Below are 23,601 nucleotides of genomic sequence, written 5' to 3' on the forward strand. Positions count from 1 at the left end.
TGCGACCTCTCTATATTAATTCTTGCGTCTTAACGTGATTCAACAATTATCTCGAGAATGAAACTTAAAGTAAAAATAGGGTGTTAAAGAATATGCTACCATTTGTGGAGCATAGGAATGTTTATATGACACTAGCCAGCTGTATGTATGAAACTGCTAATGGGGCATAAGGCTGTAAAGAGGAACTAAAAAATTGGAGGTCAAGCGCATAGGGACATTTTCTTTTTAAAAATATATTTATTTTTATAGATGCCAATAAAAGAAAATAAAAGAAATTGTTTCATAGCTCTCCATGCACTTTTTCATGTAAAGCAATACAATAAAAATTCACAAAGTGAGAACTGAGTTAAAAACCATCCACTATGGAGTAAAGAAAAATGTGACTTGATTCTTTCAAAAGTAGACCATAAGGAAAGGGTACAGGAAATCTCATGCTCATTACAATAACAGTAGTCTCATGCATTTCCATTATTTTCATCATTTAATTTAACATAATTAAGTATAAATGCCCATTAGCTGTTCATGAAAGACTTGTTAAATCATCTCATTGATAAGTTAATACTCAGATCACATGTAAGAAAGACTAGAATCTTTGAATAGAAGTTGATATTTAAGTAGATTTCTTAAAAGCTAATGGGGAGAGATTGTGGCCTGATAGACAACAATTGTCAAAATGTCAGAGACTCAAGTAATATCCATTGTGCTCAATTCCCATCAACACCAAACCATGCTATTATTTCAAAAGCTGCTTGTAAAGATTTTGATTAACCCTTTCCAAATTGAAATAAAAAGCCACAAATAATCTGGCTTAAAATCAATTAGCATAGTTGAATTTCAGTGGCAAGTTTCTCTTTTTTCAGTTTATCACTTTCTCTACTGGCAAGTTGCAACACATTAATTTTTTCTATAGTTTCACCTTCCATTACAATGTAGACAGATAAACAAAAGGCAAATATCATCAGTTTGGAGACTTTTTAACCTTTCATTCATTCTTGCAATTATAAACTCAGGAGCATGTTAATTCAATTACTCAGAGCATTGGATCGAGATGTAGATTTAAACACAAGAGAATTATAACTCAGTTCTTTCAAAATTCAGATTACTAATGTGCTACACTATTTTCCATCATTTTACCAATAAATAATGAAATGATGTGTTTCACTATGGACATTCAACTCAATTTTAATTTCAGATAAATGAGGGCACACATTTACCTATCTTGCAGATTCACTTCCACATAGGCTAGAATAGTCAGAAATAACAACTTTTTAAAAAAAATTTAAAAACCCAGCTGCTCTACACAACACATTTTAACCATACTAGTATGACAATAATTCATCAATGCCCCTACCAAATCTCCACTTGTATTAAGAGTTATGTTTGAACATAAAAGTATTGGTATGAACTGAAAGAAACAAGTATTAGTTTTTAAAAAATCCAATGGACATTTTTCTCTAGTGTCGCTGTTCAGATTCATTTATATTTTCCAACACTAATTCTAACTTTGATGTTATAAGTATTAAAAAGTAACATTTCTGTTTAATTTTCATGGGACTCTGACCTATTCTAATTTCTAACACACCTGTACTTATGGTAATTGTTACAAGTGCTGTTGAGGGGGAAGTATGATAATTATGAAAGAGAATTACTAGGTACCAATGACAATCTCAGAGGTAGAAGTTGAATTTTTATTTGAAAAACAATATTAGCTGATTCTGGGGTGGGAATGGTAGCACACATCTGTATTCCCAGCATTTGGGAAGCTGAGGCAGGAGGATCACCACAAGATCAAAGCCAGCCTAAGCTACATAGCAAGTTCAAGGCCAATCTGAACTACATAGTGAGACTTTGTCTAAAATATATATATATATATATATATATATATATATATATATAAGCTGATTCTGAAACTTTCTCTAAGTCAAGAATCAATTGCTTTAGATTTTTCTTTGTTTAACTGGATAAACCAAAATATAGGAAACCAAATAAGTAGATTTATAGTCACTCTGTATTTTTATACCCAGCTTTTCAGTGCTCTATTAGTCTAATGACATCTATCATCACTTATAAAGCGTATGACTCACAAACCATGACGGGCTAAATGCTTAAAGTGATATTTGTACTGCTCCTGTGTTACATGGGTACTATATCAATACACTGTGATTACATAAACTACATATATCTCTTTGACAAAGTGTGTAATTATGCGATGAGTTACTTTGAGGATAACAGCACAGAGGTTCTTGTTATCTTTGGTATGGGCCATGAGAGACACAAGAAGATTCTGGTACTGACCCAGCAATTTTCATTACTAAAATGATCTGGGATAAACTTTGTATTCCCTAACACACCAAGGCTGTCTTTCTCTTCCTGTTCTCATACACACATCATCTAAATCATCTTTTCAGATGTGTGTGAACCAGAGGTATCTCTGCTCTATCTCTCTGTGAAGGGCAATAACAAAATGTTACAATCCATTTAGCAATAAACTATGCATTCTTTCCTCAGGTCTCTCCTTACACTTTATTTGCAACATTTACTTCCTCTATAAATTTTATCTCGTAGTCTTTAGTAATTTCTGGGAACATAAGTAGATACATACTCAGATGGTATCTCTTTCCTCCATAAGCTAGAAATAATGTCTCAATATAAATTCCAATTCTATGTTTTTGTGATTTAGATTCTAAATTTTAGAAAGCAAAAATGCACACAAATATTAAGACCATACCTTCTGCTGAAAGAGCTAGGGGAAGAATGTCAGAATGAGAAAGCAGCATGCGATTTCACTGATTCAACAGTAATAGAACTAAAAGGATACCTGATAACACAGGCATAAAGCCCACTGTCCTGTAGCAATGTCGGCCGGAACCAAATGGAGTCTTCCTCTTTGCTCATTCTACTTCCATCAAAGGCTATTGGTTCTTCAAAATCTCCAGGGCCAGAGCTCTTGTACCACATCAAACTGAGTCCAGCACTTTGGGCAAGGGAATAATTTGTTCTGATATAACCATAAAAGAGTGCACATTTGATTCGAACAGGTTCTCCCACCAATACTTGATATTTCTTAATGTCGATGGACCAATCAGTGCATCCATCTGCTGTAGTACAAAGAGAGAGAAAAAAATAAAAGAAAAGTTAAACAATCAGTTAATTCATTAATTCCTTTAACAAATATATGTGCTGAGCATCTATTTTGAGTCACTGTAGGTCTAGAGAATATAGTAATGAATAAAACTGAAAATGACCCTGAAAAGTAGTTTATCCTGCTAGCAAACAATGTGTTCTTTCTTCAGTCTGCTTCTGCTGGAAATTATTTTTAGTTTAGATCAGTATGCTCATTATTGATTTATGTTTTTCAATTCTAAATAGATTTTTTTTTGCCTGCTGTGTAAAATAGATCTGGGCCTTTGACAATTTTTTGCTTTGCTAGGTGGCATCGAAGCTTTGTCAGTAGAAGGTGCTGAGGAGACATTGCAGGAGGAAAGGGCTTTGCTTCCTAATTCCAGCGTACTTGATTAGCCAGTTCCTACAGAGTACAAGGCTTCTCCAGCTCCCAGCTGCTCCAGTGAAAGGCAGCCAGCAGCTCTGCAAATTTTTAGCCAAGTCTCAAGTGAGCCACTTACTTATGAATAGCTATCCCAGAAACCTTAGAGGAAGAGTCTCTATCAACTTCCTGAGGACAGATTTCTAACAAATTATACAAGTTCAGTAACTTGATGACTCTTGCCATTCATGGCTATACCTTCCCAACAAGGCCAGGACCTCTGCTCTGCGGATAGGAGAACTACCTTGGGTGCTCTATCTCATTTCTAGGGGGAATGGCAATTATTCTTTAGCATTCTCTTTTGCTACCCACTCATATATTGAAGCTAACACCCAAGGCGATGGTATTTAGGTATGGAACTATTGAGAGATAATTAAAGTTAGATGAGGTTAGGAGTTTGTGGCTCTTCCGATAGTATTATTGTCCTTATAAGGTACATGGGAGCTTACTCTTCTTTCTCTATCCTCTTGTACGCAAAAATAACAGGGCAACTAAGCACATAGAAAGAGATAACAGGCTGTAAGCCAGGAAGAGGATCATCACCAGGAGCCAAATTGGTTGGTACCTTGATCTTGAGGTTTTCATACACTACAACTGGGAGAAATAAACTTATGTAGTTGAAGCCAGCCAGTCCATTGTATTTTGTTATCGTGGCCCGAATAAACTAACTGATCCCTTCATTAATCAAATCACCTATTGTATTTAATAATTCTTTATATATTTCTTAGTTTAAATTACTGTGTAATTTTTCTCTTTAACACAAACTGATAAAATCAGGAATCTGTCAATACAGACAAACAAAATAGAAACGAAAGTGAGTTGAGCCCTAGTACTATTTTACAGTCAGAGGGAGTGATGGCTCCTGTTTTCTGACTTCTGGGAACATTATAAAGAAGAAAACGTAGTGGGAAATGAGAAAGGTGGGGAGAGAGTCGGATTAGACTTTCTTCGTTTCCTGAAGGTATGATTTTCCAAATGACATCATTTTTTTAAAGTTCTGCCTCTCCCTCACGTACATACAAAACAACAGGTCTCAATGGGGCAGGTACACCAACATCATCATCACAGAGAAGTTGTGGATTTCCCACTTAGAGAGGGTTATTGTCCAATAATTGGCAATAAAATGAAGGTAGCTTTACTCAGAATATGCCACTGTTGATGAAAAGAGCAAAGATCTAGAAAACAGAACCTCCAACAGAGTAACATCTAAGTATTGTAAGAAGAGTTTCATTGAACACAAATTAGTAAGAGGATGACCTAAAGTCTCTGAGAGCAACATGAACTACATACAATTGAAGGGAAGGGAAAATGATCCTGGTGGAAAGGAAGATGTACAATAGAGCAAAGGCAATATATAAAACATGTGGAATTAATTATTAATTTTATGATAATATCTAACATCTAATAAACATTTAACTATGCACGGATGAGTTTTAAATTTTTTATTTACCCTTCACAAAAAAAATTCATTTGGCTTTGGAATTGTATGTTCCCTCTCTCCGAAACATTTTTCATCATATAACTGCATGGCTTCCCATCTCCTTCGCTCTAAATATCAATTGCACAAAGAGGCCTTTCCTAACTGTCTTTTATGAAACAGTATCTTCCTATCCAACTTAATCTAGATCTGCATTCATTTTATAGGACTTAGTTCTATCTTACATTGCATTAGATACCTATTTGTTGTTTGTTTTTTGTCTTTTCCAACTGGATTTAAGCCCCCAGAGGTCAGGAACTTTGTCTTTTCACTTACTTGTTTAACAGCCCCAGTGCCTAGAAGTGTCTACTAAAGAGTGCAATACATTACTTACTAAATAAATGAGTTAATGAATAAATAAACAAATTAATGACCAAAGAGTATCTGAAGAAATTCCATGGCATTTAAAAGAGGATTGGAAATGAGCAAGATATGTTATATACATGCATGAATTCCTAAAGATGAACAACATTATTCTGTAATACAAACATGCACTGATAAAAAAAATAAGTGTGAATGTTTGCATTCTCACCCAGCTATGTGCTAACCTAGAATTTATTCTCCCTACCACTGTGTATTCTGCTTCTTAATGAAGGTGTCAATTTCATACCATTCTTTGATTTAGTCTGTTTAGTTATTAAATTTGAGGCTAAGTTTCTTATTAAAGTGTTATAGTAAGGTACTATCTAAAACAAATTTGCTGGAATTTTGGTGGAAATCATCAATATCTGCATCATCACCATCATTCCTGTCAAAGACTACTGCAGAGCCAGCATACTATCCTAAATAGGATGAAAGAGCTACACAAACAGCGATATCAAGGTTAGATAATTGTATGGGATATTTATCAACACAAGTTTGTACATTTGGCCCATTAGATGAAAAATGATTTTATTTTAACCAGTTATGATCCTGGTTATGAGCATGAAATTATCTTGTTTTACCACTAAATGAATTTTAACACAACTCTAGAATCAAGTTATTATAATTGAGGTTATTTGTCACACATGATAGTGCCGCTACTGGAAAACTTTGAAAAACCTTCAATTTAGCAGTTGAAAGAATAAGATAAAATTATCCAAAATCTCAGAAGATTAATAAGATAAGGCAAAATGCTTGAAGGTAAAACAAAAAGATTTAGTCTAGAAAGTTCTAAAAACTTAGTAACGAAGTAGATCAGGAGGACAGAGGGAGAGTTGTATTGGGAATATGTAGATATTCACAAACACTTTTTGGGTATACTTACTGAGTAAAATGTTCAAAAGCATAAATATTACTGAAAATTGGTGTTTCCAATTGGCCACGGAAGAAAATTTCAAATGACAGGAGCATATAGCAAGGAAAAGCCAGAGGCAAGATGAAGACGACATCATGAGTAAGAGAGATTCACTATGTTCATTTTAACATGGAAATAATAGTATATGGCCTAGGTGGTTTTACTACCACTCAATCAAATGCACGTTATAAAAAAACTCAGATTATTAAGCAGGTTTAACCATTTTTGCTAAAAGATGCCAAATACAATAAAGAATAATGTGAGATATATTTAATTTTTTGATAAATACATTTAAATAAATGATGGAATTCTATCTGTTTTCAATAGTTACAATAAATTATTTTTACACGAAAGAAGTGATAAGAGATATTTTTTCTTTGTTAACATTTTGCCTCATTTTTGCGCATGTTCTCTTTCTCACTTTGTATCACATTTTTTCCCTAAAGCAGTTGAAAAAAAATTAAATTGGAGACATAATGACATTTCACTACAAAATACTTCAACAACTCTTTATGAATATAGCCACTTTTATTATATAACCACAAGTACTTTTTTTAAAAAAAAACTTTGTGTAATAAGACAGCTCAAATATTAAAGGAATATATAATCATGTAAATCTTAACTCTTGATGACCAGAATTACTATTGATACACTCTGTTTTTCCTTACTTCAGCACACAAGCTCTCTTGCTTTGGAACAATCATTTAAAAAGCATAGTTCAATACAGTGTTATTTAAAATATATGTTACCAGGTAGCTATTATTATTATTATTAAAATTTTCAGTTAATTATTTAAACAAGGAGTATTTAATCTGTTTTCCTTCTTTCAGAATAAAATATTCTATAAAGCCAGCTCAGACTTTTCTATTGGTACTATTCTTCCGTGAAAGGACGATTCCATGGAAGTACTCAAATTCAATACTCCTCTGCAGTTCATATTCCTTTACAGCTGGTAGAAGTTTATGAAGCCATAAAATTATGTTGAGGAGCAAGGCTAGGAAGCATCATTTTCATTCCTTTTTTGTCACTACCCATAAAGTTTTGTGAACTTATACAAAGACGATGAAACTGAGATTTGGAACTAATTCCCTTAGAGTATCATTTCATGAACAAAAGCTATATACACTAAATAATGTCAATACATTCAAATGAGATCAGTGAAAATATTTTAATTAAGTCACTATTACTACATATGTAAGAGCTCAAAATATTTCCATAGTAACAGGCTTGAGAGTTGAATTCTAAATAAATCAGTCTAATCATAGAGCTTACACATATTACATGCCAATATGAAAAAATAAGACTTTTAGAAGGCAAAATGTATTACTTATAAAGTATCTAATTGAAATAATTATATTGGAATAATTATAAAATAATTAAGATATCTACATCAGTGTAGACAATACTTCATCATGACCCCCTTTACTAAGCTAATGTATCCTGTTGTCTCCAGCTCATTTGAAGTTAAATGCTAACATCTCACAGTTACCTCCTTTGCAAAATTACATTTGACTGATAAAAGCTACCCTTCTGGGAATTTTTTTCCCCGTGGGTATGGCCCATTGCCAATAACTGACTGATAGGGACTTACAGAACTCTGGCTCCTTTGCCTCTAGTGTAATGACTCTGTGGTGCAGTTTATGTTTCAGATTTCCTTATATGTCTAGCCCAGAGTTCACCTAAAACTTCCTCCTCACTCAGCTTTTTCTACCTGTTTCCTTCCTTTCCTTACAGATTTTTCCTGAAATACACTTCCTCAATCAATTATGTGCGGTCAAAACCCTGTGTTGATCCCAGTTGCAGAAAGGTGGCCTAACATAGATTAATGTATTCATATACTGACAGCCAACATTGAGATTCTGTCCTGGGTACTGAAGACACCAGGACTTATAAAACCGCACCCTTTTTATTTTCCCTCAGGAACCTTGGATAGATAGAAATTAAAAGCACAACATGGAAATACAATGGAAAAACACACAGAGCTGGTTATGGTAGCATTCTAAGAAGGGAAAATGTTTGAGATGTATTTCACAATTTCGGAAGCTAGCCATAGAGCAGGCCAGAAAGCTATTGATTTGGAGGGAAACATGAAAGCAAAAGCACAGAAATAAGAGGTAGCATGGTTTTGCAACAACCAAAAATGGCTTTTGGTTTCAGTAACAAATAGCAAAAACTAAAAGGTCAAAATGGGCAAACACAGGTCATGGAGGTTCTTTTATAGGATACAAAAAATGTTTGAGTTCATTGTGACAGCCATGAGGGGGATATTGAAGAGTTTAAGTGTTTCTAGATATGCTACACTGGGTAAAATTTTAGGTAGGAGAGTGATATTACTGAAGTTTGGAGGTCAAGCAGCGGTAGTAGAGAAGAAACAAATTGCATGGTTTGAAGAAAGATTTAGCAGCCAAAATTAATGGAGTAGGTGATTAAATTCCAGCTGTGAGGGAGAGGAATCATGTTAATTTACTTTGCAAATCATGGCTTTCATCATAGATTGAAATATTATTCCCGGTTAACTAGAAAATCAGCAATACCATGTGTGTCAAGTGGTGATGTCTTTGAAATGTTTTCGTAATTTCTTCATTTAAAAGTTTCAGGCAATGGAAATGTAGAGGAAAAAAATAAGTTTCAATAGCCTGACCATATATGAGCATATATTTTTCCCTCCCTTGCTCTTTTTAAATTGTATGGATGCAAACTGAATGTGTGGCATATGGCCATCATTTAATTTTCATATAGTGTGTCTGGAAATACCAATTTTAAGACATGGCTGAGTCTAGGGTGTCTAGACCATGCACATAAGCTGTGACATACATGGAACCATAGGCTGAGGCTAGATTTTTTTAACAATAATAATGGCTAACATCTATTGAGCACATATGTGCCAGTAATGTTACATTACTTCCCACTTAATCTTCATAACATACTATGCTACAGGAAATATTATTTGTCTCCAATCTACAAACAGAGAAAGTGAAGCTCAGAGATAGAGTAGTATGTGAGAAATGGCAGAAGTAAGATATCCACCCACACACAGCATAGATTTTTTTAAATTAGTGAATTCTGTACTTTATCTGAACTGGCTGCTTCTCTTTACAGATATGAACTCCATAATTGAAAGACAGCACAATTAAAACTGGCATACTTTTGCGGGAAAAGCAGAGATTCCTCTAAATTATTAATGCCAATGATAGGAAATCGCAGCAACAGCTAACGTGTTTACTTGAATTTTCAAAACCCTTTGTCCTTAACTTTACCTGCTGTAGCACATTTATTCTAGGTAGAATATTTTCAGACCTTTGTCTTTAAAATATGTGCAGTGTAACAAATTTTGGATGAGTGCCTTCAAATATTTTGGAGAGATTTGTGTGGGAGATAAGAATTGATGTTACACAGGAGGCTCTGCCAATTATAAGGAACCCAGTTTATAGAAATCTTTTCTCTGATAAAGCCTGGAAGTTACCATCTATCAGCCTCTTAAAGTAGGTCATCTCCAAGTGGGTGCAGGCTTTGATGAGCCGTTATCACAGTTCTTCTGAGATATGTTTCCCTTTTGATCAGGGAAGTAAGATCCTAGTAGTACAGTTAATCCTATATCATATCTTACTGTCTAATGTCTAGCAAGCATTCCTAATTGGAACATACAGAAACCTGTGCATTGCATAATGGGCACTTGGTGTGGATTTGTTTTTAAGTATTTGTTTTCTAGTAATAAAACAGAAGGGAAAGTATAAGAAATTAAAATAGCGAAGAAAACAATGCTCGTCTAGCCTTTTATTTATTCAGTGTTTTCTCGGTATCGTGCACTTCTACTTGAAGCTTCGTAATAATTGCATAACATTTCATAATACTGCTACAGTATAATTTACTTAATTGTTCTGATGTTAGTTGACTTTTTGCTAGATTAGACTGTTGTAAAAAACTTTGTGATTAAACAACTTTATTTACAAAGTTCTACAACCTTCCCCTCTAAAGAAAAAAAAAAAGAAATAGTAATTCCTTAGAATATAATCCAAGAAGTAAAATTAGTGGATCAATAATACATTTTAAGGTGTTATGCATATTTTCAGATAGATTTTAATAAACTGTCACATAACCGTCTTTCACAAAATCGATCTGCAGTAGCACCTATTTCACTACATGAGTTAAGATTTTAACACTTCTGCACTATTTCTTAAGTTAACCTCCAAGTAGGCTTTTTACTTTCTGTCTGCAAGAATAAAAATGGAACGTTACCGTAAATACCATTCATCTGATAAGTAAATGGAAAAAATCATTCAACCATCATTTATCACCCCTAAAACTCTGGTTGGGTTCATCATACACATTTTTCTCTGTTTGATATTTCAACCTATCTTTACTCAAGGTTGTAAGTAGCTCCATTTGCTTCTATATTGTCTTTTTGATGAAAGATTGTGTTCACACAAGTTCTTCTATCTCTTTTTGTCCCACTATACAAGGAGACATCTTAAGTTGAGAAGATGAGTGGTGCTTATCACTTGCCACAAAGACAAAATAAAGCAGTACAGCTTCCTGAGGCATGGACAAAAACAGTGATGTCCAATTTTCCCCCCTCCTCCCATTGCTCAAATTTAACAAACTCTCAGCTTCTTGCTAGCTGCTCTTCTCACTTGTGGGAACTCACCTGACCCAGTACATGCCGTAACAGAGTTTTGTGTTTGCCATTTCTCCATTGCATCTGTTACCTTTTCCTTTTCCTTTACTGTGCTACAGAAGGAATGATCTCTTCTCTCTTTAAATATTGCTTAGATGTTTTGCCTGTCACAGACTTCCTCAATGACAAGCAAACAATGTGGTTGATCTAACACTCATTTATACCATTCAATAAGAGAAAGAGAAGCTATCATTTTGAACAACAACATGGGTTTATATAAAAAATACTTATAATCAGTTCTTGCAGTTAACAATTCCTTAGAGTCAACAGCCCATTTTTTGTGGGGTCACCAGAAATGCTGTCCTATTCTTGAGGCTGTGAGATCCAGACCAACCAGAATTATATTCTTTTATCCTTTCTGAGAAGGAACACCTAGGCTGAGCAACTCATTGGATGGCATTAGCAGTCTGGTCTTGATCTTTCCTGCATATATATATATTTTTTCTTTTCTTTTCCTTTCTTTACTTCTTTTTTTTTGTTGTACTGGGGTTTAAACCCAGGGCCTCACATACACTAAGTAAGCCACTATCAATGATCTGTACCCTTGGTCCTTTTTTTTTTCTTTTTTTTTTGAGACATGGTCTTCCTATATTGCCCAGGCTGGCCTTGACCTTGCAATCTTCTACCCCAGCCTCCTGAGTAGCTGTGATTACAAACATGTACCACTGCACCCGGGTGTTTTTGGAAGTTTGAAGAATATTATGGTTTTGACCAACAGGGTTCTCCTTTAAACTTGATAATGATAGTCATTCAGTGCCTTCAATCATAAGTTAACCTTTTTGGCATCACCCTTTAATATCCCTTGCATGCCTCTCGTGCTAAAATACTTGTCCTACCAGCCAGCCATGTTCCCCAAAAGAACCAAAAGTAAATGAACATCTGTAAGTACAATGATTTATACCACGGAACTCTCAAAAATTCGTTCTACTTTAACATTTTTTTGTGTCATGTAGCACGTCTTTCAGACTTCTGGGCCTATTTCTGAGCCATCTCAGCTGTAGAGTGTCAGAAGTAAAAAAGGCTTGAATGTCAGACAGCCTTCCTTCCTGATACCTTGGGAAATTGACACTTAACTTCTCTGCACCTCAGATTAAGTCATCACTCATTTACTCAGCATTCAGTATAGGCCTGGGGATGGTCTAGGTGCTGGTGGTACAGTAGTGAACACAACAGTCTCAGATCTCACAGAGAAGGTAAACAAGGGTCATAGCGATCTAATATGTTAATAAGAAACAAAAAAGCAGGAGAAGAGGCTAGAATGCCTGGAGTGCATTAAAAAACGCTGGTCAGAGAAAGTCTTTCTGAGAAGCTACCATTTGAGTAGAGAATAAACTGACAAGTGTGTAGGTTAGCAGAATTTAAAGCAGATCTGTGACATGGAAATTCCCTGCCACGTGTTTAAAGGAAAGTAGGAAGACTGGATACTGTAGTTGGAGAGAATGAGTGTGAGAGAGAGGGGCCCTATCTTCCAGGGCCTTTCTTCACCTTTAAAAAAAAAAGAGAGCCATCATTACTTCCCAAGGTTGAGGCAAAAATTAGGCATGGAGACTCAACATGCAGCATCATTTGTTATTGGAGGGACTGCCTTTAATACTTTCTTGGCCTTTTCTGATATTGCCCTTCTTCAGTGGCTGGGTTTCCTCACTGGCTATGCACAGTAACCACATACTATAAACATTTTATAGTAGTTTTCTGGTGCTTTTTTTTTTTAACACTAAAAGTTTGGTGGCTTGAATAGCATATATTTATTGTCTCACAGTTCTGAAGCCTGAAGCTAAGCTGTCAGCAGGCATAAGGAATTCTGAAAGAGAATTGGTTCCATGTCCTCCTGGCTTCTGGTGATAGCTTGCAGTCCTTGCTGCTCCTGGCTTGTGCATTCTGATCTTTGCCCCATCTTATTATATCCACCCTGTGTGTTTATATGTTTCTATTTTTATAAGAAAACCAGTCATATTAGATTTAGGAACCTTATTCCTCCAGTATAACCTCATTTAATTACATATGCAAAACCCCAGTAACTTATTTCCCACAAAGGCCATATTCCAAAGTTCTGAGAAGTATATGAATTTGGGGGGACATTATTTAACTTAGTATCTATTTTAACCCAGTTTGATTAGTAGATAGGCTTCTCTGGATAAACAAGTAGGCTGGTAAAGTGAGAATGACATTAAATGAAATAGAATAAAGTACTTAATTAAATTCTTCTGATTATAATTTAACCAAAGGCTACACTGGGATCTGTGTAACTCAAATTCACTAAAAGAACATTATTTGCCATTTTCTTTGTGGGTAAGAAGATAGCGTTGGAAATGTATATAATAATAATAATACAAGATATTAAATGAAGTCTGGATAAACCATATCCAAATTCAAATCCCAGCCATGTTAAGGTCAAGCATATCACACAAGCTCTCAGGGCTTTAATTTCTATGTTTCGAAGAATTTTCCCAGTAAGGTTGTTTTGGAGTTGATAAATGAAATTGTCTTCTTCCTTGGACCTGTGTGTTTGTGTCTGCTGCATGCCCTTAGGGGAAGTGAAGGATGGCACACAGTGAGTGTTCAAGGTCTCATAGGAAAGAATAAGAACAACCATTTCTCAAATAACTGGTCAGAAAAACAGCGTGCTAGTGAACTTGGACTGCTTGCAGTCTTTACTTAACAGACACACTAGCAGGTTTTCAATTACCATGGGCCAACGTCCACAATAATGATAAAATCCTGAACTAACCCTGAAGAATTGTTTAATCTCACCAATAACTATTCCTTATGAAAGCATCTGGATTTGCCTTTTAAGGCCCACATCTGCCTTTAGCTTGGGCAATAATCTTCCTAAGAGTTTCTCTTCCATGTATGCATCTATGTTTGAGAAAATCTTCAATATTGTATGTTAATTTTTTTCTGAACAATTCTGTGACAGTTAATCTCCCCTTCTGTGTAGGATCATGCCTTTCTTGCTTTATTTTAAATAAATTCAGTTAAAGATCTACTATATTTTAGCCTTTATTTTTCTTAGCATTTAAAAGTGATATGAGAAAACACTTAAAACAGTGAATGTTCTCTTTTCCTTTTTCACATTAAACAGGAGCAGAAAAGCACCACAATTTGTTCAAACACAAGCAGATATATAGTGGATTCCACGAAATCTTGGTTCTGTTTTTTCTTATCATTTTGGGCAAAAGAAATTGGTACAGACATATAACACCTGGTATATATGGTCCATCTTCTAAAAAATATGAATTTACAGATTTTGTTAATTCTTTCAATCATTTATTTATTTGGGGTCTCTATTGAATATAAACCTTCAGAAGCATATATCATACTGAATCATCATTTCTTTCCATGTTATTCATAAATCACTGCACTGTGGGAACTTTGAGAACTGGAACTTTATCATATCTCTATATCAATCTATTTAAATCGAATCTAATAATATTCCGATAATTATTTACAAATATACGCATGTATTTGCTTTACTATGTGGGAGCATATTGAGTAATCAATAAATGTTTGCGGAATAAATGAATGATAAACAACAGAAATATAAGTTGATTGGTAGTAAAAATACGTATCTTGGATATCAGCACATTCATCGATTCCAACTGTTTCTAGATATTTTTAACCTCACCAATTTGAATAAACATGAACGATATACATTTTCCCTTATAATATTACAAAGTAAAATAATTTTGACTTGGAATGATCTGATTACACACTACTGAACATAGTTCAAAACTTAATAAATCCTTGCTGATCTACTAAACAGTGCATTGTTTTACATTCATAACATGTAATATTATGCTACTTAGTTTGTGCATATCTCCACAAAAAATCTCTTTATCTGAACCACAAAACGGATAAGTATATATCCACACAGATTTTTCAAAAATTACTGCTAGTTGGAGGCATTTTATACCTTTGGGATACTTGTTAGACACTGGATTAAATATCAACAGGATGAATAACAGACCAAACAAACACTGATCAAATTTAATCCCTTTCTCAATTTAGAGATGCCTCACAGGGAGAGACCTGTTGGATGGCAGGACACTTGCCCTGCGGATTGATCCTTTACAGAGAGTAAAAGGGCTCAAAGCACAAATTTACTTTTATTTTGTGTTTGGTTTAGACAATATAGCACAACAAAATTAAATTTTTAAAGATTGCAAGTTAGATTAAAAGTTATAAAAGGTCTTTAAATTTCATGACAATCCCAAATGGGCTACTGTTTGCAGCAATGAACACATGAAATTTAAAATCATATTTTGGGTTGACTCCACATATGTTATCGACTACTTACAACCTGAAAACTCACTGTTCTAAAACAAAGATTACTGAGACTAGTGTTTCTTTTGAAGAGATCATCTTTCAATAAGAACAGACATGTCAACAAATACACATAACGCAATAAGAAGTGGAAAAATTCCAAGAATACAGACAGCATCGCTGTGGAAATGCAGGGCAATATTTGTTATATCCTTCAACCCAAAACTACATTTTCGTTTTTCAAATGAACTAATGTTGCATGGAATCTGATTGGAAGGATAAAAAGGATGTAAAAAGTAAGTGGAATTTAAATTGTGCCTCAATTCCAAACTTTTTCATAGAAAATAGAAAATTCTAGGACCATAAAATATATCCCAATTACATAGGACAGCAAGGGTTAAAGTTGGAAAATGGTAGAGTGAGGAGGGAAGAAGAGTATAAATAAGTGAAAATAAGGCCAGAAATATTGGTTAGGTAAGGCATCGTGCCAAGAAACTTGAACTCAATCCTGTGGTCCTGTACTTTTAAAATTTTGGTGGGCATCAGGGTCATCTACAGGGCTCAAGAGATGTTTAGGCTCCCTCAGAGATTTAGATTCAGAAGACTTGAATTGGGACCCAAGAATTTGCATTTCTAAAAAGATTCCAATTAAAAGATCCTTCAGTGTTATCTTAGGTGAGATTATCATTGTAATCTGTTTATTAAGGGTGATTAAATTCAAAATTGGAATAATCCTCTTCTAGCAATACTACCTCATAACATTTATTGTAGTTAGGTATTATGATTTATATAAAAGTATAAGTTCTCAGTGAGAGGAAGCTTTTTTATATGGTTAACTGATTAATACTTTCTGAGAGGAACATGTAACATTTTATGAATCATCTAGCTCTGTATTCTTTATTTATCTGCTTTACTAAAAAAGCTGTGGTTGGGTTCCTTGATACACTCTTCAAAGGTTAAGATGTCAGACCTTTAGTAATCATATCATGAAACATTTTAGATAATATAAAAAATTGAAAGTTTGTGGAGGAAGAAAGATTTTACAATATTTTACCAGTGCCACCTCTGGAAGGAAGCATTCATTGATAAGTTATTTATTTCAACAAATATATCTGGGGTACCTGTTGTACCCTAGGGACTACTATGGACAGAGTAAAGCATTTGATGAGCTTACTACATAACACATGAAACAGGGCTTTTATCTGTCTAAATTTTCAGCTTATTTTACCCCAGTGTATCATTATGGGAGATATACAACATTTGTTTCAAATCTCCCTTTATGTGATTTTAAATCTGTTTTTGTGGATATTTTCAGAACTACACAAGTTGTATGAAGAACTGTTGTTAGTGGTTATAAGATAGATGGATACATATATATATATATATTTCTTCTCTTATTATTCCTTAATTTTCAAATTTAAGTTCATATCTTTCTATTTGACAGCAAGGTTTTTTCTGGCCTGTAATGAGACTCATTTGGGTACCATATAATTATGAGAAAAATATATTCGCTCTGAAATGTATAAACTTGTATATTTTTCTTTATTTTGATTACTGTGTTATGAAATAGTCACTTATTCTTTTATTCTACAAATTGGAAAATACTGAATAATTCAACAGCTTTGAAGTTTCAGAACTTCATTCAACAGAGTAGCTATAGTCCTTGATCTCTATTTTAATATGCTGCCAGTTATCACGAGTCATAATAGTACAATACAGGGCCCATATGAACATCACTCACTCAGTTGCTTTCTCAAATGGCTTCAGGGTATGCAATAACCTATACTACATCACTGTCCTCATAATGAGATCATTCTGCTGGATAAACAGGCTCCCTACAGGCCCTACCTGCTGACAGGACCCAGGGAACCAAATATTTAACACTTCACAGAGGCTCCTCCCTGCCATTCTTTAGTATTGCATGCATCATTTTCAGGAGAAAATTTGATGCACAGTAATAGAAAATTGAGCTACTGACTCCTGGGCCTGTTGCTACAATCTGGCTTAGTAACAAAGCCTAGATTCAATTTCTGGGTCCTGAAAGATAATAGGAGTTTCAAAGTTCCCAGTGAAATTATGGAAATATAAATTCTTGTTCTCTCTGAGCAATTTACAGACACCATTCAGTGAAACCAGTCCATCCAAGGAAACCACTGAAACCAAGAAAGGAGTTAACGCAGTACTTGTTCATTTGTTGGAAATATTCACTGAAAAATTGACTCATGCAGAAAATGGAAACTTTTTTTATTCCAGTGTTTAAAAGATGACAGCTTTGGTTTAAAAAAAACATTTCTTTTACTATTAGGACGAGGACTCTGGTAAGAGAAGCAAAACAGCTCAGGAATAATATTGTGATAGTTCTCATGTGTCACAATGTTAGAAAGGCAAGTATTGTTGAATTTTATGTATGGCTATTTGTGTGTATGTTATTGTTGTTGCTACTACTGATTTCCATGATTTAATGTTGATAACCTTATCATTCCACGGTTTTCTTTCATAAACTGTAGAAAAGAATTGTATCAAAGCCATGCTCTTTATTTTACAGATATTATGCTAATAATAAAAATACAATGTCTTAATTGCTTTAATACACTGTGAGAAAGTTAACTTTTTCTAGCGAAGCCAAAAAATTCTTGCATGTGGGCATGGGAGGGAAGAGGCTTTGAGATTAGTCATAAATTCAGCAATGGGAACTGTAAGAAGTGAGAAAAGGTGAGTTAACTTATGAGTAATGATATGGTATATTTGAAAAGAATGTTTCAGATAGAGCATATGGTTGATGTGCCAGGATAGGCAATGATGGAGGAAGATGTTGGAGGAGGAAGATGTTGGAGGAGGAAGGTCACTTGCTTATTTATGTGTTCCCATGCCCAAATCACTCATGATTGTTTGGTGCAAAGACAGCCACTAAATCACGAGTTTTCAACTTCCAAGCAGGAAAATAACCCATTTCTTGGTTTCATGAGAAAGCATGAGTTTAACCAAAGTATTCCTCTCTGAGTAGAAATAAAAGGTTAAGTAAAAGTAGATGCAGGGTTAGTGAATCAATGAGGATCACATATAATTTAAAGTTATAAAGGAGGAGAAATTAGGAATAAGTAGAGAAAGCTAGTAGCAGAAAGATGAGTGAAGACATACTTAAAGAAAAGCTTAGGGAAAGCTAAGAAATCAAATGACCGACAAAGGAGAAAACTAGTGATCAAAGTAAGTCCTTACAAGTGAATTCTTGACTGCTTTTTAGTCCTTAACTTCAACACGGAGCATTCTTATTATTCTTTTAAAAAATTTGAATGAGCTCTGAGCTTTGCACCCCCCCAAAATAAAGCCACAACAAACATTTTCATAGGTGGGGTTGTACTATAAAAGCAATATTCGATTTTCTGAGTTTTCCATTAAAATTATATAATGACCATTGTCATGTCTATATTTTGGAAAAGGTTATTCATATATATATTCACTCTATAAATACACCATAGTATTATAGATATTTAAGTTGTTTGAACTTTTATTATCATATACTGTACATTATCATGATTGATGTCATTTTATACAAATTTTCTTTGAATGTTTTATATTATTTTTAGTTGTATTATGGAAAGGAGGGTTACTGGGTAAAAGGGAATCATAGTTTGTCAAATTATTTCTATAGACTTTATGAAAATTTCTATTCTAGGTATTTCATGAGAGTATCTGTTTTATACCATTTTAACTATATGAATTACATTTCTATATCAATGTATTTCCCCCAATTTAATGATGAATCTAGTCTTTCCATACATAGTTTTAAATTCACAAACAACAATAAGACTCCAAATCACTAAACTTGGTAATATTTTCTCAAGTTTATATATGGTTTTATTCTCTCTCTTTAATTTTCAATTATACAGTGGTGAAAATGAATTCTACATATCCATCTGGATTTCTTTTAGTTGATTTAAGGGTAATTTTAATGGTTAACTTTTTAAATTCTAAATATAGTGAGTTCTTACTAATGACAGTTACTTCAGTTACTTATGGAAGGGAACTTGCTTATTCATGCACTGTCTTACTCTGCATATTATCGCTACAACCTGTCAGGTTATAATGGGTGTTCTCTTCCAACATAATTACTCTCTGTTGTTAAGAAAAATAGTTTCATCTCTATTCTGTTTCCTTATTATATGTTGATAAAAATTTTTCAATTCTCAAACCTATACATTTACACAAGAATAAAAATAACAAAAAAGTGATATTTCATGCTCTCTTTTCCTAAGCATTTTCAAATAACAGATAAGTTTAAAATCTAACCAAAAGACAAATTGTAACAAAGAAATTAAACCTATGTCAAGACATATGAAGAAGGGGGTCCAATTAATCCTTCGATCACCCTACAGTAACAGCAATATATTCACAAATTAATATAAGTTAAAGGAGGTCCTTATGTTAAATTATAAAACTCATTCATGCTTGCAAATTCAAAAATGTATTATTTTAAATTTCACCACAGGAAAAGCATGTCATATGAATGCAAATATGTATCTACCTATCTACCTGTGAGATAACACACCATGCCAAATTCAATTAACAATGACAATAGGATCATAGGGTAAAATCATGATTAATGCATTTCCTAATTGGTTTCTTTATTATGGTTTCTCGCCTTAGCCAGCCAAACAGCTGCAATTTTAAAAGTTCTACAAATGAGTAAACTTGTGCATTACCTTTTCTATTCAATGTTTCGTCCCTAAGGGGCAAATCTGCTTCTTGCCAAGTTCAACAGTGCCTTCATGTCTATATTTCTCCTTAGAATTAACTCAAGGACTTTTACACTCCATCTGCTTCTCTTCCTATTTTGTTGGGGGCAACTTAGAAAGAAGGATCAATAAGAGCCCCTTTTGTATGCTGGAGGTTTGAGTTCAATAGTATATTCAAACAGGCTTTGAATTATTCTGAAAGGAAGGGAGTAGTAATTCCCCAGAGGGTCTGGGGGATCTACCCCTAGCTCACTTGGATCTCCGTGGTTATTCTGATTAGTAGCATAAAGTGTAAGGATCTCAACCCTCACAAGGTGACTGAGTTTCAAATCAGAGGGTCCAGTCCATGCAAGGGTGAGAGTGTGTAAGAAATAAGGAAGTTAAAACTTTCACATCTTCATAGAAGGTTCAAAACCTCAGAACTTCACAGTTTCAGTAATTGATATTCATTAGTGTATTCTAACTAAGGCAAATCTTTTACACAAACTAACACTTATGTGAAGCATACATAAGAAGATATTTCTTTTTTTGGTACTGGGGATTGAACTCTGGATGTTGCCAGGCAGGCAGCAGAACCACTGTGCTAAATCTCCGCCCCAAGATATTTCTTAAATGGGCTATTTAGACCTACGAACATTAGATAGCCTCTTCAGTTCACTTACATATATTAATTGTTGATGTTTATTTCACACTCATTTAAACACGTATAAACATTATATGGTGATTTTGAATCGACTCTCTTATTAAGCTAGGCTTGGAACAAACAAAAAGACTAAAGATAAATGGGATTTTAAAAATATAACTGCTAGCAATAACAACTACTACATATCTATGAAATCTTGCACGTATAAGTTCCAAAAAGAATATGGAAACATGAAGGTTCAGAACTTGGGACTATGATAAAAATTGTCTTTATATATAATGAATGCAGTCAAATCTCCATTAAAATATGCCTGACTAGATAATCAGTTTGATTATGATGTATATATCCAAGTTATGTTTGTTGATATATAAACTTAGATATACACCTTATTTCATTTCTATGCTCTAAAAAGTCCATAATAAAATTGTTATCTTCCTTGAGGGTTCTACTTTGCTAAATGACCATCATGGAATATAAGGAATAAATGCCAAAGTAAGTAGCACAAAATGAAAAATATCAACAATCCCAAATAAATACAAAATTTTTGGAACAATCTCATCAACTCAGAGTGAATGATTTGAAGAAAAGATAGCCTTTAAATATGTAACCTATACAGATTTGTAATATTTTTAAAAACTCACTACATGGTAGTTCATTTATAATTTAAAAGCTTTGCTTTATGGATACATAAGAATTCATGGTTATTTAAACTTTTCTGAAAATTAAAAACTATGCAGTATGGATTCACAATAGGCAAGTTTAAAACAATAGTATCAGAGTTGTACAATAGAGCAAAACAGTGAAATGAAAAGTATTCTTTTTTTAAACAAATGAGTGAAATTGATAACACTCTAGCAAGGATAACCAAGAAACAGAACTTAGTAAGAGAAGTTTTATTTTTTCAATGTTTATACTAATGTCATATCACTTATATAAGTATGTTTATATTTAAAATCATAAATTTATATGTTTATATGAAATAAATGTTATAATAACTACACTACATTTTTTGAGTCTGTTGTAAAGTCTCTACTGGAAACAAAATGATATACCCTAAATCTTTCCCTGTTATTTGTCTCCTTCCCCTTCTGAGAATGTTAACTTAGAGATGGTGCTTATGAATTTTCTACAAGTGTTTCAGTAACCACAAAAGTGTGTTACTTACAGAAAATTCAAATATACCAAAATGTCAGCATATATATACCAGAACCTTCGTGAGGAGTGTAACTTCTCAAAACTTTATAAAAGAAGCTAATTCCCATTCCTGCCCGTATTATAACCATATTAAACCCAAGTCATAAGAGTGTTTTAACAGAAATTCATTTAGATGGGGAATTTTTTCACATTTAATACTCAATGATAAAGAAGCAAATTCTACAATTTAAAAACATTACCAAATAGTAACATCATTCAGTGCAGTAGTGGTTGGGATGAAAATGGTACATTTAATGCACTGTGAATGTAATTACTTACTTATGTTTATCAGAAAATAAACTCATTATTCCACCAATTCAACAAATCTTTAATAGATACCTATTTGAACAATAAAAGTAACTACTATATATTGAGAACCTATATTGCCTCTAACATTATGTAAATAAGTATATATAATTTCATACTGTAGGTGTTATTAATTTGTTCATTTTAAGTCTATACCCAAGGACCATAGTAAATACAGGTGTCAAACGTAGGACAAATCCCAACAGTCTAATGTTCTATAATCCCATTTGTCAGGCAATGTGATTACCATGGCCTATACATGGTAAACAAAGTGGACACAATAGTGGGCTTCTTGGGCATATCTAGTGGTCAAGAAAGATGTTTAAACAAGCCAGAAAATACATATTTAATAATAGTGTAGTATATTGAAATATGGTATAAAAGAAAAGATCAGTACTATGCAAGGAAAAATAGTTACTTCAGATTAAGGGGTACAGGAAGATATCTGTGAAACTGGAACATTAAAACTAACCCCCCTACACACACACATGGAATAAAAAGAAAGCAGAGAAGGAAAGTATGGAGGAGAGATCTCCAAACCAATGAATAAGGGTTGGGATATAGTTCAGTGATAGAGCACTTGCCTAATAGGCAAGAAGCACTAGGCTGGATAGTCAGCAAAATACACACACACACACACACACACACACACACACACAAATACATATGAAAAATGAACTACATAAAGAGTTTGCCAGATCTATGTGGTTGTGAGTTAATGATTGTTTAGAAATGTGGGAAGGATGTAGACTATATTTTTTAAAAAATCATAGATTTTATTGTAAGTGCAGTGGAAGCCACAGAAATGAAGTAGAAAGGATGAAACTTAATGATGGCTTCAAAGATTAGGGAGCAGTGGTGAGGAAGAGAAAGGTAAAAGCCAGATTTCCCAGTTGAGTAACAGTGTGGATAATGGCAGCATTTACTGAGTTGAGGAGATCTGAAGAAAAACACGTGTCTCTGAGGAAGAGGAGAAAGTTTGATCAATGGGTACTAAGATAGACTTAGGAGCAAGAAGCAAGAAGTGATGATATTTTCTAATTGTGCACTGTGAATTTCAAAAGGCTAGAAGGAATAAATATGAGAAAAGGATAAAACAGAAATAAAATTTCTGGGGATGGGTGGCAGGGTTGAAGGGAGGGCAAAGGAATGGGAAAAAATAGGAACCAAGATATATTATGTACAGGTACAAATTCCCAATGGTGAATATTATCATACTGTATACCTAACATGTACCAAAAAACTTAATGAATGAAAACGAAAGGAATGTGAAAATTTGCTCCATGAATGAGAAATGTTTGAGGGGATAAGTATATATAACCCAGTTGAAGCATTACACAATGTATATATATATAAAACTTTACACGATACTCCATTAGTGTGTACACCCTCAATATCTTTGTGCATCATTACAAACTAAAAAACTAGCCAAGGACATTGAGTTGTTTTCACTGCTATCAAAAGTTAGATTAAAACATTTATAAAGAGCC

At 33.8% G+C, this 23,601-nt stretch overlaps 1 protein-coding gene across 17 annotated transcripts in view; it reads right to left on the bottom strand.

Annotated features, from left to right (window-relative positions):
• The window catches only part of Il1rapl1 (interleukin 1 receptor accessory protein like 1), a 1,215,099-nt gene that overhangs the window by 577,801 nt on the left and 613,697 nt on the right, over positions 1-23,601 (bottom strand). For all 17 annotated transcript variants that reach the window (XM_087193607.1, XM_087193605.1, XM_087193606.1 and 14 more), the window contains one exon: positions 2,819-3,098. In XM_087193607.1, the coding sequence (XP_087049733.1) occupies positions 2,819-3,098 (280 nt within the window). The remainder of the gene's footprint in view (positions 1-2,818; positions 3,099-23,601) is intronic.

This window comes from Heterocephalus glaber, unplaced genomic scaffold (genome assembly GCF_053883595.1).
Source record: "Heterocephalus glaber isolate CG9 unplaced genomic scaffold, H.glaber_assembly_v1.0 deba00001594, whole genome shotgun sequence".
Classification (NCBI taxonomy): Eukaryota; Metazoa; Chordata; class Mammalia; order Rodentia; family Bathyergidae; genus Heterocephalus; species Heterocephalus glaber.